The sequence below is a fragment of the Pinus tabuliformis genome, chromosome 6 (assembly GCF_031772625.1).
Source record: "Pinus tabuliformis cultivar Carrire ecotype Pingquan chromosome 6, CPIR1, whole genome shotgun sequence".
Taxonomy (NCBI): domain Eukaryota; kingdom Viridiplantae; phylum Streptophyta; class Pinopsida; order Pinales; family Pinaceae; genus Pinus; species Pinus tabuliformis.
Window position 1 is genome coordinate 1,936,646,884 of NC_142292.1, and position 18,642 is coordinate 1,936,665,525.

General features: G+C 38.7%; 1 protein-coding gene across 1 annotated transcript; it reads right to left on the reverse strand.

Annotated features, from left to right (window-relative positions):
* Positions 1-8,386: 8,386 nt before the first annotated feature.
* LOC149266945 (uncharacterized) lies at positions 8,387-12,637 on the reverse strand. The gene is made up of 3 exons (XM_089409707.1): positions 11,642-12,637; positions 9,776-11,248; positions 8,387-9,391 (listed from the first exon to the last, which is right to left on the reverse strand). The coding sequence occupies exons 1-3, from the start codon at positions 12,635-12,637 to the stop codon at positions 8,387-8,389; spliced, it is 3,474 nt and encodes a 1,157-aa protein (XP_089265833.1).
* Between the last annotated feature and the right edge of the window lie 6,005 nt (positions 12,638-18,642).

Below are 18,642 nucleotides of genomic sequence, written 5' to 3' on the forward strand. Positions count from 1 at the left end.
TATAGGAGTGTGTGTATACGTATATGCTCTTTTTGTTCTATGGACTAGCGTGTATACGTTGTTTTGACTAAGTGGACCTTCGTATACTTCTTAAACTGCTTTACATCAACCTTTTCCTTTACATTCTTTATTATGATCAATAGACCTAAGTTCCATCTTCTTGTTCTTCTGTATCAATGTCCTGTTACTTCTGAATAGACCTGTTACATTGTAATTTTTCATATTACTTCTGAAATGATTCCTTTGAACCACCACGCATTCTGTCACATCTGATATCTCTCCTGTAGATTCATCTAGTTATGTAGATTCATCTAGTTACCATATACAAGTGAGTTGTTCTGTGATAAGTGGGTTGCCATCAAGTACAACACATGTATCATAATGCCAACACCTCTGTCATCACCTAAATGTTAGATCCACAAGTAGTTTCTTCAAAAATTTTGAACCAATGCCTATTACCTGTCATATGTGAAGACACGCCTGAATCTATGAACCATATTTCAGACTCATCCTCTTCAAGAGATGAAAGGGCATAGTTATCTATAAATAAGTGAAGATCATGGTTGTGACCTTCATCAGCAAAATGCCCTGTGTGTTTCCTCCGTTTATTTCTAGCCTCATCTATTTGTCTCTTAAAACATAACTTAGCAAAGTGACTGGTTTTCCCACAATATAAACATTTGATGTCATATTTATTACTATTGTTACTTGGAGACATACCTCTAAATGCTCTCTTTTGAAAACTGCCACCAAATTTCTATCCCTGCGGTTGTTTCCCTTTGTATGACTTCTTCTTCACCATCAGAGCAAGATTGACACTCTGTGGTTTCAAATTTTGCCACCACTCTTCTTCGCATATTAGGATTCTTGTTAGCTTTTCAAACGTAGGGTATCCTTCATTGTAAACAAGCCTGTGATGAACATCTGCTATTCATCTTTCATCCTGTTCAATCTAATTGTGACAAGATCAAAATGAGACACCTTCTCCTCAATAAATATCCTTCTGGTCCTTGACCCGTGAAATGCATCCTATAACGGATTCATTATCCTCCATACTCATGGAAAACAAATTCCCTTCGAGTGACAAGATACGATTGGTGTTGTGTCTAGTAGAGGTTCTTGAGTGTAGTTCATATGTCACTAGACGATTTACAGCCTCTCATATGCGGGATAATATTGTCTTTAACAAACATCTTCAATAATACTTTCACCTCATTCTCCCTTTTATCCCAATCCTGCATTAGTATTGTCGTGTTGCCTACCATGGTCAGCTTCTGCTCATCTAACGATCGACCAAGCGCTCGATCCCTCAAGCAATGTTTGTAGCTTGAATTTCCGATTGGTATAATTAGCACTATCGAGTTTATTAGACTTGTTGAGATAAGATTCTATAAAATTGTTCATTTTCGACTGATCGGAATCCTAGTCCTTCAACTCATTGAAATCCCAATCCCTCGATCTACAGTCTATTCTCAACAAGTGAACAATAACAAGTTACAAAAAAAATAATCTCAAAACATACCATAACCTTTGAATCAATCACGGATCAGCCACGAATCTACCATGATCTCTCTGTCTGCATCGCCACCAAACTTCCCGATCTGAAGCTCATAACCATAAAAAGTACGCCATCACTCTTTTAGACTAAAAAACAATGATGATTTAAAATCTCACTAAGGAGAACCGTGAGATCCATGATGATCATTGCTAATGTCAAGCTACAAACCGCGATGACCTCTTTGTGATCATCTCGAGAAATGTCAAGACCTGTGAGAAAATGAATTTCTCTTGTGAGTAAGGTACCTCACTACGACCACCTAGACTCAAAAATTGTGAGCACTAGGCTCTCTAGCCACTAGGGCTCTAATGTAGCCAATAAATCTCTCCAAGTAAATCAGGCTCAGGAGATCCTCTGATACCATGTTAGAAAACTAGAAAGAAGAACATGAATTGAATTAACTAGCAACTCTGAGGTGTTACAAAAGGTATTTTTCAAACACTCTACACCCAATGTGATTAATGTTGCCTGCCAAAGTAAATCATAAACACCATAAATCTGATGATTAATGGTGCCACTCGTTCAGGCACCGAATGTGATTAAATGATGCCCTCTTACTCATGCACAAAATCTAATTAGGATTTTATTATCTGTTTTCCCTTTAGTCGATTTGAAAGATTCATTTTTTAATCCGTTAGTGGCATTTACACACAGACCACCGAATGCAATTAATTAAAGGATGTGTTATTGCTCGTGTACTAAGTGATGGAAACTAATAAAGCTTCATCAAAAGAATGCATTACACACAGATAGGGTATTGATGCCACAGTAAACCACAAACAACATAAATCTGATCATTTGTTACGGATGACTTTATTTTTCCTTTTTGGGATTTACATCTTGAAACTCTGTTCTTTAATGGAATATTTTCACTGTTGGATAAAGTAAAGCAAGAAGGGTTCTTTGGGCGCTTCATCCAGATTATCAAAAATGGTTACGTTTTCGTGACACCAAAAAAAACATGTTTGAATTCAAGTTGAGTATTGAATCCAACTAATATACTCTCGGGGGCAAATTTTTGTAATTCCACCATCGTTATTCCTTTTTCACATCTTGTTTCCCACAGTTAGCAATTTCCAGCATAATAATCATGCCAAAGAATTAAGGATTCCACTCGTGAGATTCTAAGGTATATTAAATTTTTGTTTTAGTAATTTGTTATATGAATTTAAAAACCACTTGGATGCTTTACGCACATGGTTTTGAAGGTGAAAGAAATTCGGTATTCGCCCTCACTATTTTTATTTTGCTTCCTCATTTTTTGTTGGGAGGCATAGAAGAAGCCTTTCTTGAATTAACAAAGTTAGAATAATTTTATGGTCAGGCACCCAGAGAGCATGCAGAGGGTAGCAACTGCATTATATGCGAGTACATTAGGGTTTGGGAGTTTTCTCACTACTCCTTTATTGAAACCGACAACTAAGATCAGTGGAAGAACGCCACACCACTTGGGTTTTAAGCAATATGAATGCATTCCATATTTTCTACTATAACTAAGATCAGTGGAAGAATGGGCCACACCAGTGGGGTTTTAAGCAATATGAATGCATTCCATATTTACTACTATTATGCTTTTAGGGCTATTATTAGCTTGGTAAATTTATATTCTTCTTAATTGTTTCTCAATTGTATGTTTACCAGCGAGAAACCAACGAAGCATTTAGGCATTGTAAGTGCTTCATTCTTCTTAGCAGAACATTGTAAGAAAAATTGAGCAAACAATATATTTACACAAGTAATGTCATTGCTCTATAGCTTGGTCCCTTGAGAATTATCCATAGTTGAAGTTTACACAAAACTGTGATATATCTTTGTTAAAAAAGAACAAGATGTTACTGCGGTGTATATTATAAATCAGATGCATCAATTTGATATTAATTATCAAAACATAGCATATAGCTTGGTCCCTTGAGAATTATCCATAGTTGAAGTTGACACAAAACTGTGATATATCTTTGTTAAAAAATAACAAGATGTTACTGCGGTGTATATTATAAATCAGATGCATCAATTTGATATTAATTATCAAAACATATCATATAGCTTGGTCCCTTGAGAATTATCCATAGTTGAAGTTGACACAAAACTGTGATATATCTTTGTTAAAAAATAACAAGATGTTACTGCGGTGTATAGTATAAATCAGATGCATCAATTTGATATTAATTATCAAAACATATCATATATTCTTTGGGCAGAATTATTATAGAACTATATTAATTAAATATAATTACTGTATTTAATAGGAAATAAATAAAATAGCTTGAATACTTTAACTAAGTTAATATATTTAATTTCATATTTTCCTCATTTTTTAATGTAGGTTACAAAACTTGTGTTATTAAAAATTATTAAATTATTCTCTATATAATAAAATTTTGGTCAAAAATAATAACTTCTATATTAAAAATTATAATTTTTATATAAATTATATTTATTTATTTATCAATTAGTATATATTAAATAAATATATTTTAGTGGTATTATATTAAATTATTAAAATCTATCTTTTAATGATAATAATGAAATAAAAAGTGTAAAGTATTTTTTTATTATAGTTAGAAAAACATTAGATCATACTATTATTAAAAGGTGCCATGTATTTTTTATTTTAATTAGAAAATAATTGACTAATAATATTAATGTAATTAATCTATAAAACTAAAAATTTATCTAAATTTTATAATAAAAATAACTATATAAAAGTTATATTTATAATGCAACAATTTTTTGTTTCAATTTACTAGTTACAATATAGTATATAAAAATTTCAATCTACTAGTTACAATATAATATATAAAAATATTATTTAGTATAATATAACTAAAATTTGAATATTTAAAACATTTTAATAAAGAAGTGTTTATAGTATAAATCTTTATAAGCCATAATATAATGAAAATAAACTAGTACACTAGAAGTCACAAGTCCACAATTTGTACACTAATAGTGACATTTTTTATCAATTAATGAGGTTATATCACATTTACAAATTTCTTTTTAGTGTTGAAAGATATGAATCTAGCAAGTGTTAAAACGGATAAAATTTCTTGAGGTGTGGAAACCTTTTTGATACTGGAGAGATCAAGGTTAAGATGAATGTCTCTCTCTCAACCCAAGTGCATTTTGAAATTTATAAATGGATCCAACCTGTCAAAAATCACATCGATACTAGGATTGCATAAAAAACATAACTTAAACACATGCAATTCAAAATTAACCCATAGAAAAAGCACAAAAATATAAAATAATAATACTTGAAATGCAATAACCATAAAATTTTAATTTTTCAATTGCTATATATATATATATATATATATATATATAGATAGATAGATAGATAGATAGATATTAACATGGGATTAGGTATTGTATTTATGGATTACATAATCCAAGTTAATTTTTTAATTAATATACTTTTAAATACATTCCCATATTAATTAATATTACTTAATGAAATATTTTATTTATAATACATTTTGAATTTCTTAATTACTATTAATATTTTTTTAAATTTGATATATTACTTTTACATTAATATTTCTCTCTTGTTACTCTTACTAGAATGGAATTGAGTCTTTTTACTTTTATTGTGGAGTATATGTATAAGTATAAACATAGGTTTTGTGTGAAGTTGATATTAAAAGCAATTATTTAACATGAATATTGAAATGGTTTATTTATGTTTTCAATATATATAATATTAATTTTTTATTAGTTTAAGATATTTTTAAAAGTTTATATAAAATTGTCTCATTTCACCTGGATATAGAAATATTTTATTTATCAATGAGAGTGAAATATTTTTACCATATCTTTTTTGCATTGGGCCTTAATACGAAGAACCAATAGAGCAAGCACAATTCAAGTAAGACTATGTTTCATGATACTTTTAAGTAAAAACTATCCAAATATGTATATATATTTTTTGTTTTGATTAAAACTAGAAAAAATATTTTTATTTTTATTTTAAAAGAGACTTCTGTCAACTGCAAGTGAAACAATAAGTAAATCATACCTCCATAATAAATATATTTATATATTCAAAAATGTGTTTGAAATAGAAATAAAAAATAAAAAAACAAATTATCCTAACCAATGGTACATTACATGATATAATAAATAAAATAATTAATTTTTTTATCAACCCAAAACCTAGAGAAAATTTATAAATGATTATTATTTGGTAAAAGTAATTAGTAGAAATATCCAATGCACCTGATTAGAGAAGTTAATGAGTATTATAATAGTTCAATTTGACTTAAAACCTCTTATAAAAAATATCAAAACACTTACATCTCAAATTCAAATTGCTAAAATTAATAAAATCATAAGAACTTTTCAACCTTAAAACAAAACAATAACAATACAATAGAGAACGAAATCTAATGCAATAGAGAATGAAATTTTCAATTTGTATTAACTGCTAAAACCGTATTCCCCCCTCGTTGCCAAGGTCTCCTCTGTTATTTTATCACTAGAGCAACAAAATTGTGCTCAGCACTTATTTTGTATTAACGGATAGCAAGCTTGCTGCTAAACCCGTATTCCGCCCTCGTTGCCAATGTCTCCTCTGTTATTTTATCATTAGAGCAACAAAGTTGTGCTTAACACTTATTTTATCATTACAGAAACAACATTTTGCTGACATATGCTACTTTGTAATTTGGATTTTAAAATTTAATTCATGAACAGAAACTATAAACATTAATAACTTATATAGGTAATTATATGCATTACATAGTTTATGTCACGATCTGGAATTAATGGCTCCATGTTAAGGTACAAGATCTGGAATTAATGTCTATGAGGTTATAAAAAAATTTCTCGTATTCTTCTCTTAATAACTATGAGTGAGAAATTGATTTCACTTGTGTTTAAATTTATGACTACAGTCCAATCCAATCACTTACTCTCTCTTATCTAAAGTTATGACTACGACCTAAAATAGATACACGGAGAATAAAATTGATGGGTCATCAATGAAACGCAGCTGATACGCACGAATCCATAACACGGTGACTATCTGCAAGGGTCGTGTCCCTTTACAAGTTTATTTCATGATCTGCAAGTAAGTTCATTTATTAAATTCAATATCCAATTCTAAACGGGTTTTCTTCAACCATAATTCAATTCTCTCTTTACCAGTAAGCTGATCTCTCATTCAGTAATTCAATATCCAAACTGGTGGGAGACCTAGGGTTTTCTTCAAAATGCAGTCTTCCAGCGCCAACCCTAATGGCAATGGCAATAGAGAAGCCCGCCCAGATGAAGGTGAATCACCAAAACGTGCATGTTAGTGAGCCACAAGTGTCTATGCCTTTGAATGACATTGGTAAGAATCGCCATGCGGGGAACCTTTTTTTTTTTTTTTTTTCTGAGTAAAGACTATTCTATTAAGTAAAAGAAAGAGAAAAATATTTACAAAGAGGTAGCAACCTGTGAAGCCCCCTCTGTCTGAGAAACTCCGGCCCTCGACTTTTGACTGTTGTTTACATAAATAGAAACGAGAGCCCAGGGCTCATTATCCCAATACAACATCACCCAAAAACCACAGACAAGAGACCAATAGAACATTACAATAACAAAAAGCTGACGAGGACATCCGTGGCAGCACAAAACCTCGTTACAAAACCACCATGTTATCTGACCGCCTTCGACCAACAAGCGATTTCCGTAAGGGCCGGCCCGATAAAACCTCCTCTTGACGCGTGGCTTTCGTCTGACGTCATCGAGTCCAGCTTTTCGGCGCGTAAAGTTCCGCCAAAAAAGGTCTTCCGAAATCTTCTTCCGTCGTGCGATCTTCTCCATCAATCCTCGCCGTTGATTGATTCTGCCCGAGGTGGTAGCTCTGCATCATTGTCATTGGCCTTGCCCGGAGAACTGACCCACTCAATCATTACATTATCTTCCACGTCCGTAATACTGCGCCTAGGAGGCATCACTGGATACAGTACTGTGCCGGAGAACTTCGCCGGTCCACAAAAAATAACCTCCTCTTGAGGGGAAGTTTGCTGAAGACCTTCATGCTCTTCGTGACCTTCATCTTGTTGCATTTCTGGAGGAATGGGAGGAACCTCTGCCCTGCCTCCTTGGGTGTCCTCGGAATTCTGGGAGAGAATTCGGTCAATTGAATGTTCGGTAGAGCTAGGAGGGTCATCTTCCTCCTCTGAGAAGATGACCGTGATAGTGGCCGAGACCGTAGGCTTGTGAAGCTTGCTCTTGAAAGTGTAGCAGGAGGTGTGGCAAGAACTAGAGTGGGAAGGACCAGAGTGGTCAAAGGATGGAGAAGCAGGTGAGACTGAGACAAGCCGGAGAAGCGTCGAGGAGCAGGACCTCCCCTTCCTCTAGCCCTCCCCCGTGTGCCTGAATTTCTTCCCCTTCGGGAACCCCCGCGAGGTCGAGCCATACTAGCGAGAAGAGGTAAGCAGATGAGGCCAACCTTTTGCAGGTTTCGGTGGAGCGCTGATGGCCTCCAAATGCTTTGCTCTGTATCTGACTCCTGAGAACCAATGCGACCTGGTATATCTCTGCTAGAATGAGCCAGAGAGAATGCCAGGCTCTGAGCAATTGATATAGATATTGATATCAGCCTGAAGTACTTACCACACTTGCTGTTCGTCCAGTTCATCATTAATGGGACTTGATGCTCTGACAAGAATTGCCTACTTGCTCTACGATGGCGGCCCCCTCCGGCGTCGCTCGTACCGATTTCCTCCCTCAGCGTAGCTTGATAGCGTGCCAGCATTAATGAACCATGAATGCCCACCTTATGCCTCTTGCCCCAGCCTGTCACCTCGCCCGCTACCATCTGCTCATGTTGTGACATTAACTTCTCATGTTGACACCCGCATCCGGGTGTGATTCTTGTCCTGACTGCATATCTCTTGTTAATATGGAATGGAAGGTAGAAATTTGATTCTCCGAGGCTATGTCTTGTAGTGATCCTGCAAAGAATTCTTTCCCATTGTCCACACCAATATTGGCAAGAAAATCTGCAAGTTTATTCCCTTCTCTTCGGATATGCTTGAAGGAGATAGCTTGGTTGTTGTTGAGCCATTGTTGAAGACGCTCCAATCTAGTGGCCATTCTCCAGCTACTGCTGACTTTCTGTACCGGTGATCCCTGTTGAATTTTTAATGCCATATTGATAAGAATTTGGGAGTCCCCTTCAACTATCAGAGGGAAGAGCTTTTGCTCCTGTGCTAGAGTTAGTCCTCTCCATAGGCCTTCCAGTTCCGCTGCATTATTGGTATTCCAACCTATTGAACCAAAGAATGATATGAGGGGCTTACCCTGGTAATCTCTGATGACTCCACCATATCCTGTTTGGCCAGGATTTCCTTTCGACGCTCCATCAAAATTAAGTTGAAACACATTGATTGGTGGCGGGGACCAGCTCGCATAGTTCCCTTGATGATTGGATATATTTCCATTGGCAGAAGTTAGATCTTGTAATGTTATCTGCCAATTGTCCCATATCGCTTGTTCCTGCGGATGCGATGGGAAGTCCTCCTTAGACCAGCCTTTAATAGATAAAGTTTCTCTGATGTTGTGGTGTATCCCAATCCATATCTGCTCCAATGTCATTGATTGATTTTTGAAAATCCTTCTGTTTCTCTCCTTCCAAATGTTCCACATCAGTAGTCCCGGTATGATTTGCCAAAGAGTGTTTAGAACTTTGCTTTGATATGGCTCTTGAGTCCAGTTGCGGAGGGTACCGGTGATATCCCCCATCACTCTGCCATCCCTCTGACATCGGAATATAACCTTTTCCCACAATTTCCTTCCGAGCTGACAGTTTTGCATGAGGTGTAAAGCTGATTCTTCTTCCTGATTGCAGTTGAGACATATAGATGGTCCATAGAAATTTCTTTTTCTGAGGTTGTCCCATGTTAGAACTCTGTTGTGTGAGAGAAGCCATAGAAAGGTTGAAACTTTCGGCCAAATAGGAGGATTCCAAATTTTGTCCCATATTTTGTCTTTGACTATTCTATCGTTAATAATGATTTTGTAAGCTTCCTTGGTTGTGAAGATCCCCTTTTCCTCATATCCCCATCTTAGAGTATCCGTACCTGCTATCTTTAGAATTTTTCGTTTTTGAAGCTCTGAGGATAGAGAAAGTTGAATCTGCTCCGAGCTATGAGGTACGATATGACAAGCTTCTTTCCATTCTCTATATTCTTGGGTGTTTTGTGATTTCCAGAAGTAGCTTACCTTGTCAAGTTGGTTGATTTCCCTTCCTGCAATTCCCTGTATGCTATCTTTGAGATTTGGAAGCTGCTGCCATGAGTCTTCCCAAAACCGTGCTGAAAGACCATCTTTCACTTCCCAGAAACTATGTTTTTGAATCAGGTCTCGATGTTGGATTGCTGAATTCCAGATGATCGAGCCTTTACTGACCTCCGACATTCTAATTCTCTCCTCTAAGGGCAAGTTTCTAGCATATTTTGTTGTCCATAAGACTGCCCAGGGGGTGCTTGAGTTTGAGAGCCATCTCCACCAGATTTTTGCCCCCATAGTTTTGTTGCTTTGTTCAGGATCTCTTAGCCCAATCCCTCCTGCTTTTTTAGGTAAACAAGCCTTCTCCCACTTGACTAAAGCCCACTTTCGGTTTGGCCCCGAGCTTCCCCATAGGAAGTTACGCTGCAACTGCTTGATGGCTTTGAGAACCCATTTCGGTGCTGCTAGGATGGAGAAAAGGTAGAGAGGCATAGATTGCAAAACCGCTTTGATTAACACTATCCTACTGGCCAGATTTAAAGCTCTGTGTGTCCAGAGGAATAGTCTGGCCTCCAATTTTTCTAAAAGGCTGGTCCAAGACGAATGCTTGAGAGCTGAAGCGATTAGAGGAGCTCCTAAGTATTTAGACGAAAGGGACGCTATGGTGAAACTGAGAATACGAGCTATAGCTCGTTGGGTAGAAGGAGGTGTGTTAAAAAAGAAGATCTGAGATTTGACATTATTAATGAGGGCCCCGGAGGCATTCGAAAAATTATCAAGAATGGCTTTAAAGGAGCGCGCTTCTTGCATAGAGGGGTGACCGAATAACATATTGTCGTCAACAAATTGTTGATACGAGATAGCGGGGGTTTGGTGGAGGGCTAGACCTTTTAGATTGCGGGAGAGAATGGCCGATTTTATGCTGCGTCCTAGGCCTTCTGCTAGGATGACAAACAAGAAGGGCGATAAAGGGTCCCCTTGTCTAATGCCCCGAGAGGGACGAAAGGTGGGGGACGGAAGACCATTGATGAGAATGGAAAAGAACGAGGAAGATAGAAGATTGTTGATCCATCTGATCCAGGGTGGGGCGAAGCCAAAAGCTTTGAGGATTTTTTGCAAATAATCCCAGCTGATACTGTCAAAAGCTTTAGATAAGTCAATTTTTAGAAGCATACCTGGTTGTTTTGATTGCTTGAGGGAATGTATTATTTCATGGGTTAAAATAATCCCATCCGTGATCTGTCTTCCTTCTACGTAACCAGATTGTTCTGGAGATATAATGAGCGGAAGCATGGGCTTCAGTCTCAATGCTATGACCTTGGAGACAATCTTGTATATGATGTTGCATAAAGCGATAGGTCTGTACTTATCTGGAGTGTTGGATTCCTCTGCTTTGGGAATTAAGGCGATGAAAGTTGCATTCAGGGCTGGATACATCCATCTAAGCGTACGCGATTCTTCCACCACCTGCCAGACTTCCCATTTGATTAGTTCCCAGAAGTGCTGAAAAAAATTAGAAGTAAATCCGTCTGGTCCTGGCGCTTTCCCTGGTTTGAGTTGATGCACCGCTGTATCAACCTCTTGAAGACTAACAGGTTTGAGAAGGAGAGTGTTGTGCTCTTCAGTGATTAATCTTGGTATCTACCCGATAATGGTATAAATGGCCTTTGTTCTATCTATATTGGGTTCTTGATTCATTTTCTTGAAATAGTTAATAAACTCCTATTCTATTCCTTCATGGGTTTCAATTTTGGATCCCTGTCCATTGTAGATGTAGGAGATTTGGTTGATCATTCTTCTTTGGACAGTGGTTTTGTGAAAGAATTTCGTATTCTTTTCACCTTCCTTCAACCATCTGACTCTCGATTTCTGCTTCCAGAGAATTTCCTCCTGGAGGTCTCGTTCGAGGATTTTATTCTCTATAACCTGCTCCTTCTGGATTAATTCTTCAGAACGTCCTTCAGAGATCATTTTTTGCTGAATATCTTTCATCTCTTGGGTGAGAAGTTCCTTTGATTTGAATATGTTGCCAAAAGTGGATTTATTCCAGTGCTTTATTTGCTCTTTGAGGTGCTTCATCTTCCTGTGGAATATAGACATTTTTGTCCCATCCGTTGGATTGAAGTTTTGCCAAGTTAATCTGATAAATTCATGGAATTCCGGATGTGTCAACCAGAAAGCCTCAAACCGGAATGGCCTTCGTATGCTACTGCCTGGTCGGTTCCAGTTTAGGGCTATGGGCCAATGGTCCGATCCTGAGTAAGGGAGGATGAAGGCTGTAAATTCTCCCCCTATATGCACTACATTGTCTAAAATCAGAAATCGATCTAGGCGCGAGGCTACTTGCATAGGTGCTGCTCTTTTGTTATTCCAAGTGTGGAGGCCATTATTTGTAGGAATATCTATTAGCCAGTTATTTTGAATGAAATCTTTTAATATTGAGCCGTCCCTGTTTGTTCTGCATCTCCCTCCCTTCTTTTCCTCTATAGAAGCGATCATGTTAAAATCTCTGCCTGAGACCCATAGCGGATAAGTCCTTTCGGCATTAAGCTGCGTTAATGCTTCCAGGATTTCTATCTTGTGCTGGCTTTCTTGGGGGAAGTACACATTTGTTATGTGGCCATGGATGTTAGTCCCCAAAATATGAAAAATAGCCTGTATGAAGTTTTTGTTAGCATGTATGTTACTTAATTGGATCATTCTTGCATCCCAGAGCACTGCAAGTCCTCCTGAGGCTCCCTGAGCATCTACAGCTGTGACTAGCCCCCCCGGCCAGGCTTTTGCTGCAACTTTTTCCAAGACTGCCAAGTTACATTTTGTCTCCTGCAAAAAAAGGATTGCTGGTTTTTCTTCCATGAGCATATTTTTTAAAAGTCTTCCTTTCTTTGGGCCATTGAGCCCTCTTATATTCCAAGAAATCATCTTCATTGGGAAGGTTTGGGGTTGTTTTTGTAGTACTTTGTTAGCTTGGCATATCTGCCTGATTCAACCAAGACTTCACCGATCCTGATGGTTCTTTCTAAGGCCGTTTTTCTTCCTCGCTTTTTGCTATCTTTGGTGATGAATTTCCCATCCCATTGACTGCCGATTTGAACCCCTAAGGAGTATTTCTTTTGGGCTTTATTGAGAACTTCCACTAGGTTATCCACCTGTTTATCAGGTATTTTGTCGAAATTCCCTGTTTTGCATGCTTGTTCTAGACCCAGAATATCGAGCTCGCCAATATCAATTGATTCCGTGTCCTCATCCATGATCTGAGGTTCTTGATGACTTCCTTCTCCCTCCATCTCTTTTCCTATAACTGGGTCCGTATTATCTATCTCCATTTCCGGGGAGTTCCAGGTTTTTGACACGGTCTTGGTAGTATTGCCATCTTGTTCCGCCATCTTTTCCCCCTTTTGAGATTGGGTTCCTTCTGTTTTATCCTGGGTAGATATTTTTCCTTTGGAGTTCAAGAGATCCGGATCCTGCACCTCTTCATTTGCCAAGACTTCAAAGCTGTTGCTTGTGGAGGGCTTTGATGGGTCCTTTTGGGCTGCCTTTGTCTGTACTGCAGGTTTTTTATGTCCTCTTCTTCGATTTGTCACCTTTGTAAACCCGTCCAATGGCTGGTTATCCTGGTTAACTTGCGCTGGAGGGTTGCTGTTTAACGGGCAATCTCTATAAAGGTGTCCTAGATCATGACATTTTCTACATCTAAAGGGTACATGCTCATAATCAATTAACTGAATCCATTCTGTATCTTCATGATCGAGACTTACCGTATCAGGCAGGGGTTGCTTTAGATCCATGTAGACGCAGATCCGAGCATAAGAGGTGTATCTCTGCGTTTTTGTGTCTTCCGCGACCTTCACAAAATCTCCCAATACGTTGCCGATAGCTTTGAGCGAGTCTTCTTCCCAATACTCCCATGGCAATCCATACAGCCTGATCCATACCGGTGCCCAGCTTAGATCTTCCTTATCCGGATTGAATCGTGCGACCCATTCTCTGAGAAATAGCCCTGCAGAGTTGAAGAAGTACGGCCCTTCCTCAAATACTCTGTTTCTGTCTTCCAAGCAGTTGAAGACTGCGGTAAAGAACCCCTTCGGCCCAAGATGCAAGGATATGTGTCCTTTTGGGTGCCATTTAACATTAATCCAGGCTCTCAAGGCTTTCTCATTTGGCCAAAAACCTATAAATTTACCTATGAGAGCATGATCTCTCATATATTGTATTCTGGCGTTGATTCGATGACTGGGTAGCTCCACTTTTGGCCTTATCGTAGCTACTTGCTTACATGTAGATGAGCTTATTTTTGGCTTGTCTGACTGTACCTGTTCTGTCTGCTTTTGCTGACTATTGTCGTTATTCCTCTCAGTATGCCCCTGTTCCTTTTCTGGACCTTCGCTGTGCCCTGGCTGGATGTCGTTTACTGGAGGAGGCATCCCTCCTTCCCCCTGGCGGGGGTTCATCATTGCCGTCTGCCAAAGCCTGCAGCCTGTGTGCTGCTGCTCTGCCACTATCAGATCTGATGGCTTCCGTCCAAATGTCCTGCCGTTGCAGGTGTTTGCAGAAACCCTAGGTGTTTGCAGAAACCCTCCGTCAAAATCGCCAGGCGGGGAACGTTTTACCTCCCATGGAATTTTTATTTTCCAGCATAATAATCGTGCCCAAAAATTAAGGATTCCTCCAGCGAGACACTAAGGTTTGTGAATATATATTCAAACCTCTATTCAACGTCCTCTATATTAAATTTTTGGTTTAGTAATTTCTTATATGCATTTAACAACCACTTGAATGCTTTACGCACATGGTTTTGACGGTGAAATAAATTCACTATACCCCTCACTGTTTTCATTTTGCTTCCTCAGTTTTTGTTGGGAGGCATAGCAGAAGCCTTTCTTGAGCTAGAAAGTTATAATTCTTTTACGATCAGCCCCCCCGAGAGCATGCAGAGCGTAGCAACTTCATTATATGCCTCACTACTCTACAGTAGGGTGAGTTTTCTCACTACTATTTTAATGAAAGTGACAACTAAGATCAGTGGAAGAAAGGCCCACAGCAGTGGGGTTTTAAACTATATGAATACATCCCATATTTACTACTATTATTATTTTGTGGCTATTATTAGCTTTGTAAATTTTATCCTCTTAATTTTCTCTCAGTTGTATGTTTACAAGAGAGAAACCACCTAAGCATTTAGGCATTGTAAGGGCCTCATTCTTTTTAGCGGAACATTGTAAAAACAAGTGAGCAAACAATATATTTACAGAAATAATGCTATTTACAGAAATAATGCTCTAGCATTTCTCTATAGCTTGGTCTCTTGTGAATTATGCTTATTTGAAGTTTACACAAAACTATGAGGTATCATGGTTTGCCATGGTTAACTATGCCATGGTCAACCATGTTTATTTTAAGATTTATAATATTTATTTTAGGGTTTATATACTTTGGGTTTATAATTTTTATCCTTTTGTTTTATTATCCTCTTGGGTTTATAATATCAATTCTTTGGGTTTATTATTTCCTTTGGTTTATAATATCAATCTCTTGGTTTTATTAATCTAAGAGTTCATATTCCTAGGGTTTAATATTATTCCCTTATGTTTATAATCCTTTGGGTTTTTAGTATTAATACCTAGGATTTATTATTCCCTTGGATTTATAATATCAACGATGGTCAACCATGTTTTATAAATTCAATAATGGTCAACCATGGTCCAACGTCGCACTATGATGAATATTGTCTCAATATCATAATCAACCATTGATCCAAGTGGATATTGGTGCCACCCACCAAGTCCACTTGGACCCCCACCATTGTTTCTTTCAGCTTTTCAATTTCCTTAATTGTAGCACAGTTTACTATTTTTAGCAATTTTTCGGGTCCTGAACTTCGGAGCTGTTTTGAGACCCTAAACGATAACTTTTTTTCGAAAACTGGGAGAAACATGGATCCATGGACCAACGTTGTTGTTCCCAAAGTTGTAGTTCTCAAATAGATCTTTCTAATGAGATATTGTGCGCGTCAAACAGAGATCGTATGCCAAAGTTACAACCCCGGGAAATTGATGTACTAATTTACCCAAACGGGGCCCACAGTTTGGCGTTTCATCTTCTATGGTTAGGTTTTTGGATGTTTAGGGTTTTCCATTGTTTTTCAACAATAAACAGGCCTTTGAACCGCATTGTAACATAGTTCAGCGGCATGTAGCCACCAGATCTCTTCTCAGAGATAAGCTACCATCGCCCTAGCTGGTTTATTTCCATTTATGTTTGTAAGCATATTTCAACATTTTACCTTAATGAAATGAAGTATTATTTCCACTGCATCTCTATGTTTAGGGTTATCTTTATAATTTCTTTTGTTCCTATTTAACTCTGGATCAATGGTATCACAGTGGTCTGTCTTTTCTCTATTTTTCTTTACATGTCCCTGACGAGGTCGGGATATAAGGAGTTAGGGCTTGAACTGGTCGAACCTTTGCAAGACCAACCTTGAAAATCTTGACGGCCTCCCATGGCAGATGAAAATAAAGACGAGGGGGTAGGAGATCCTATCAAAACCTTGCTCAAAGAAGCCCTCGAGCAACAAAGGAATGCGATGATGGACAGCTTTGCTCAGATCCTTCAGCGGCTACCTAGGGGTGATGCATTGGCTTCCAACAGCTACTCTGGAAACGGCACACCGTTTAAGGTACAAGTTAATTTTGAAATCCCCATATTTGAGGGTTAGATAGATGCGGATGGTGTCGATAAATGGTAAAATCTGCTAGAAGGTTATTTTTCTGTTCATTATTTTTCCAGTCGGGAAAAGATTATTCTTGCTCTTCTCAAAGCAGCCCCCCACATCAAGGACTGGTGGGAAACCTACTACGAGTAGAAGGATGAAAGTACAGGCTCACTATTTTCAGCTGCACCCACTTGGAATTCATTCCGGGATGCCATCAAGGAGCAGTACTACCCTGTCGGAAGCTATGAGGATCAATACATAAAGTGGACCACACTGAGGCAGGGGAGGGACCAAGATGTCCCAGAGTTTACCAATATTTTCCATACCCTTCGCATAAAGTTGGGTATCAAGGATTCAGAGCAGCATTTGATACTCAAACACCGTGGTTGTCTGCACAAGTACATCCAGGAAGAAATAGAATTCCTGAACATCTCCTCACTTGGCACGGCATACCGATATGCCATCAAGGTCGAGCAAAAGTTTAAACAGAAGAAGTGAGACTTTGGATCTGCGAATCCGAAGCAAGGGAAAGGTGCCCCCAAATCGCAGAACAAAGGACAAAGCCAAGGCAGGGTGGCCCAAGACAACCTACCAAAGCCGCAAGCAAAGAACAACGTCGCAAAGCTGAAAAAGGACACAGGAAAGTGGTGTGAGTTCCATAAGAGCTCCACTCACAACACAAGTGAGTGTCAAGCCAAGTAGTCACTAGTGGCCAAGCTAAAGGTTTCAGAATCAGATGCATGTTCCGACTCTGAGTCAGAACCCGATAAAGGGAATGACAAAGGGAAGCATATTATCGATGTAGAGCCCAACACCATTGTTTCCACCACAAAGATCCAGAAGGAGGAACGTGAAGATCCAAAGGAGGAGCGTCTCTTCCACTCCCAGATGTGAGTAAAGGGCTCCCCGCTACAGTTCATTGTCGACAGCGGGAGCCAAAAGAACCTCATTTCGGCAAAGGTCGTGAAGCAGCTGGGCTTACCGACCACAGCACATCCACAATTGTACACCATCCCGTGGCTTCACTAAGGATGAGATCTTCGCATGAGCCAACAGTGTCGCCTTCCATACAACATCAAGCCCTTCACGGATGAGGTATTGTGTGACATTGCTCCCCTTGAAGTTTGTGATGTATTATTAGGACAACCATACTTGTGGAAGAGACATGCTGTGTATGAATTAAGGCCCTGTGCTGTTATTGTTACTTTGGGAAATAAGTTGTATAGGATACCAGAGGTAGCACTGCCTACCGCCATCTCTTTGGTTACTGTAAAACAATGCAGTAAGCTCATTTCCAAAACCTGATGATACGCCCTCAAGGAAAAAAGAAGATGGTGGCCATGACCTCCAGACAGGGACCCTCCGCACGACAGCTACAAATGGACAAGTTCATGGAGGAGTACGAGGACATCTTCACCTCCCCCACAGGGGTTCCTTTGCACTGTCACGTCAAGCACTCCATTAATCTGACCCCAAGTGTGTCGCTACCCAATGGACCAATCTATCGACGCTCTGTTCTGAAGAACGATGAAATCAAGAGGCAGATTCAGGAGCTGTTGCAGAAATTTCACATCCGTCCAAGTTCATCGCCCTGTGGAAGCTCGATCGTGTTGGTACAGAAGAAGGATGGGACTTGGAGACTCTGTATTGACTATCGGGTGCTGAACAAAATCACTGTCTGTAATAGGTACTCGATCCCATGGATTGATGACCTCCTGGACCAACTGAAGGGGACAAAATATTTTAGCAAGATCAATTTTAAGTCAGGATATCACCATGTACCAATCGAACCCTTCGATGTGTGGAAGACTGCCTTCAAATCTAAGGAGGGCCTTTTCGAATGGTTGGTTATGCCTTTCGAATTGATGAATGCTCCTACAACCTTCATGAGGCTAATGGACGACATCTTACGGCCATTCACCAACACATTTGTAGTGGTATACTTGGATGACATCCTAATCTTCAGCCAGAGTTGGGAAGAGCACCTCTAACACATCTAACGGGTTCTCCAGACACTGCGACAACACAAGTTATGTGCCAATTTGGAGAAATGCACTTTTGGCATGACCCAGGTTCAGTATCTGGGATACATTATTGATTAACAGAGGGTGCATGTGGATCCATCCAAGATCCAATTCATTCG

What these genes read in the sequence shown, in the direction of transcription:
- LOC149266945 (XM_089409707.1), bottom strand. Translation starts at nt 12,637, where the DNA reads ATGGAAGAAAAACCAGCAATCCTTTTTTTGCAGGAGACAAAATGTAAC. An exon ending in TCTGGAAGCAGAAATCGAGA is followed by an intron (nt 11,249 to 11,641) that starts GTCAGATGGTTG and finishes GAAGTCTGGCAG; the next exon opens with GTGGTGGAAGAATCGCGTAC. An exon ending in AAATCAACCAACTTGACAAG is followed by an intron (nt 9,392 to 9,775) that starts GTAAGCTACTTC and finishes AACTGCAATCAG; the next exon opens with GAAGAAGAATCAGCTTTACA.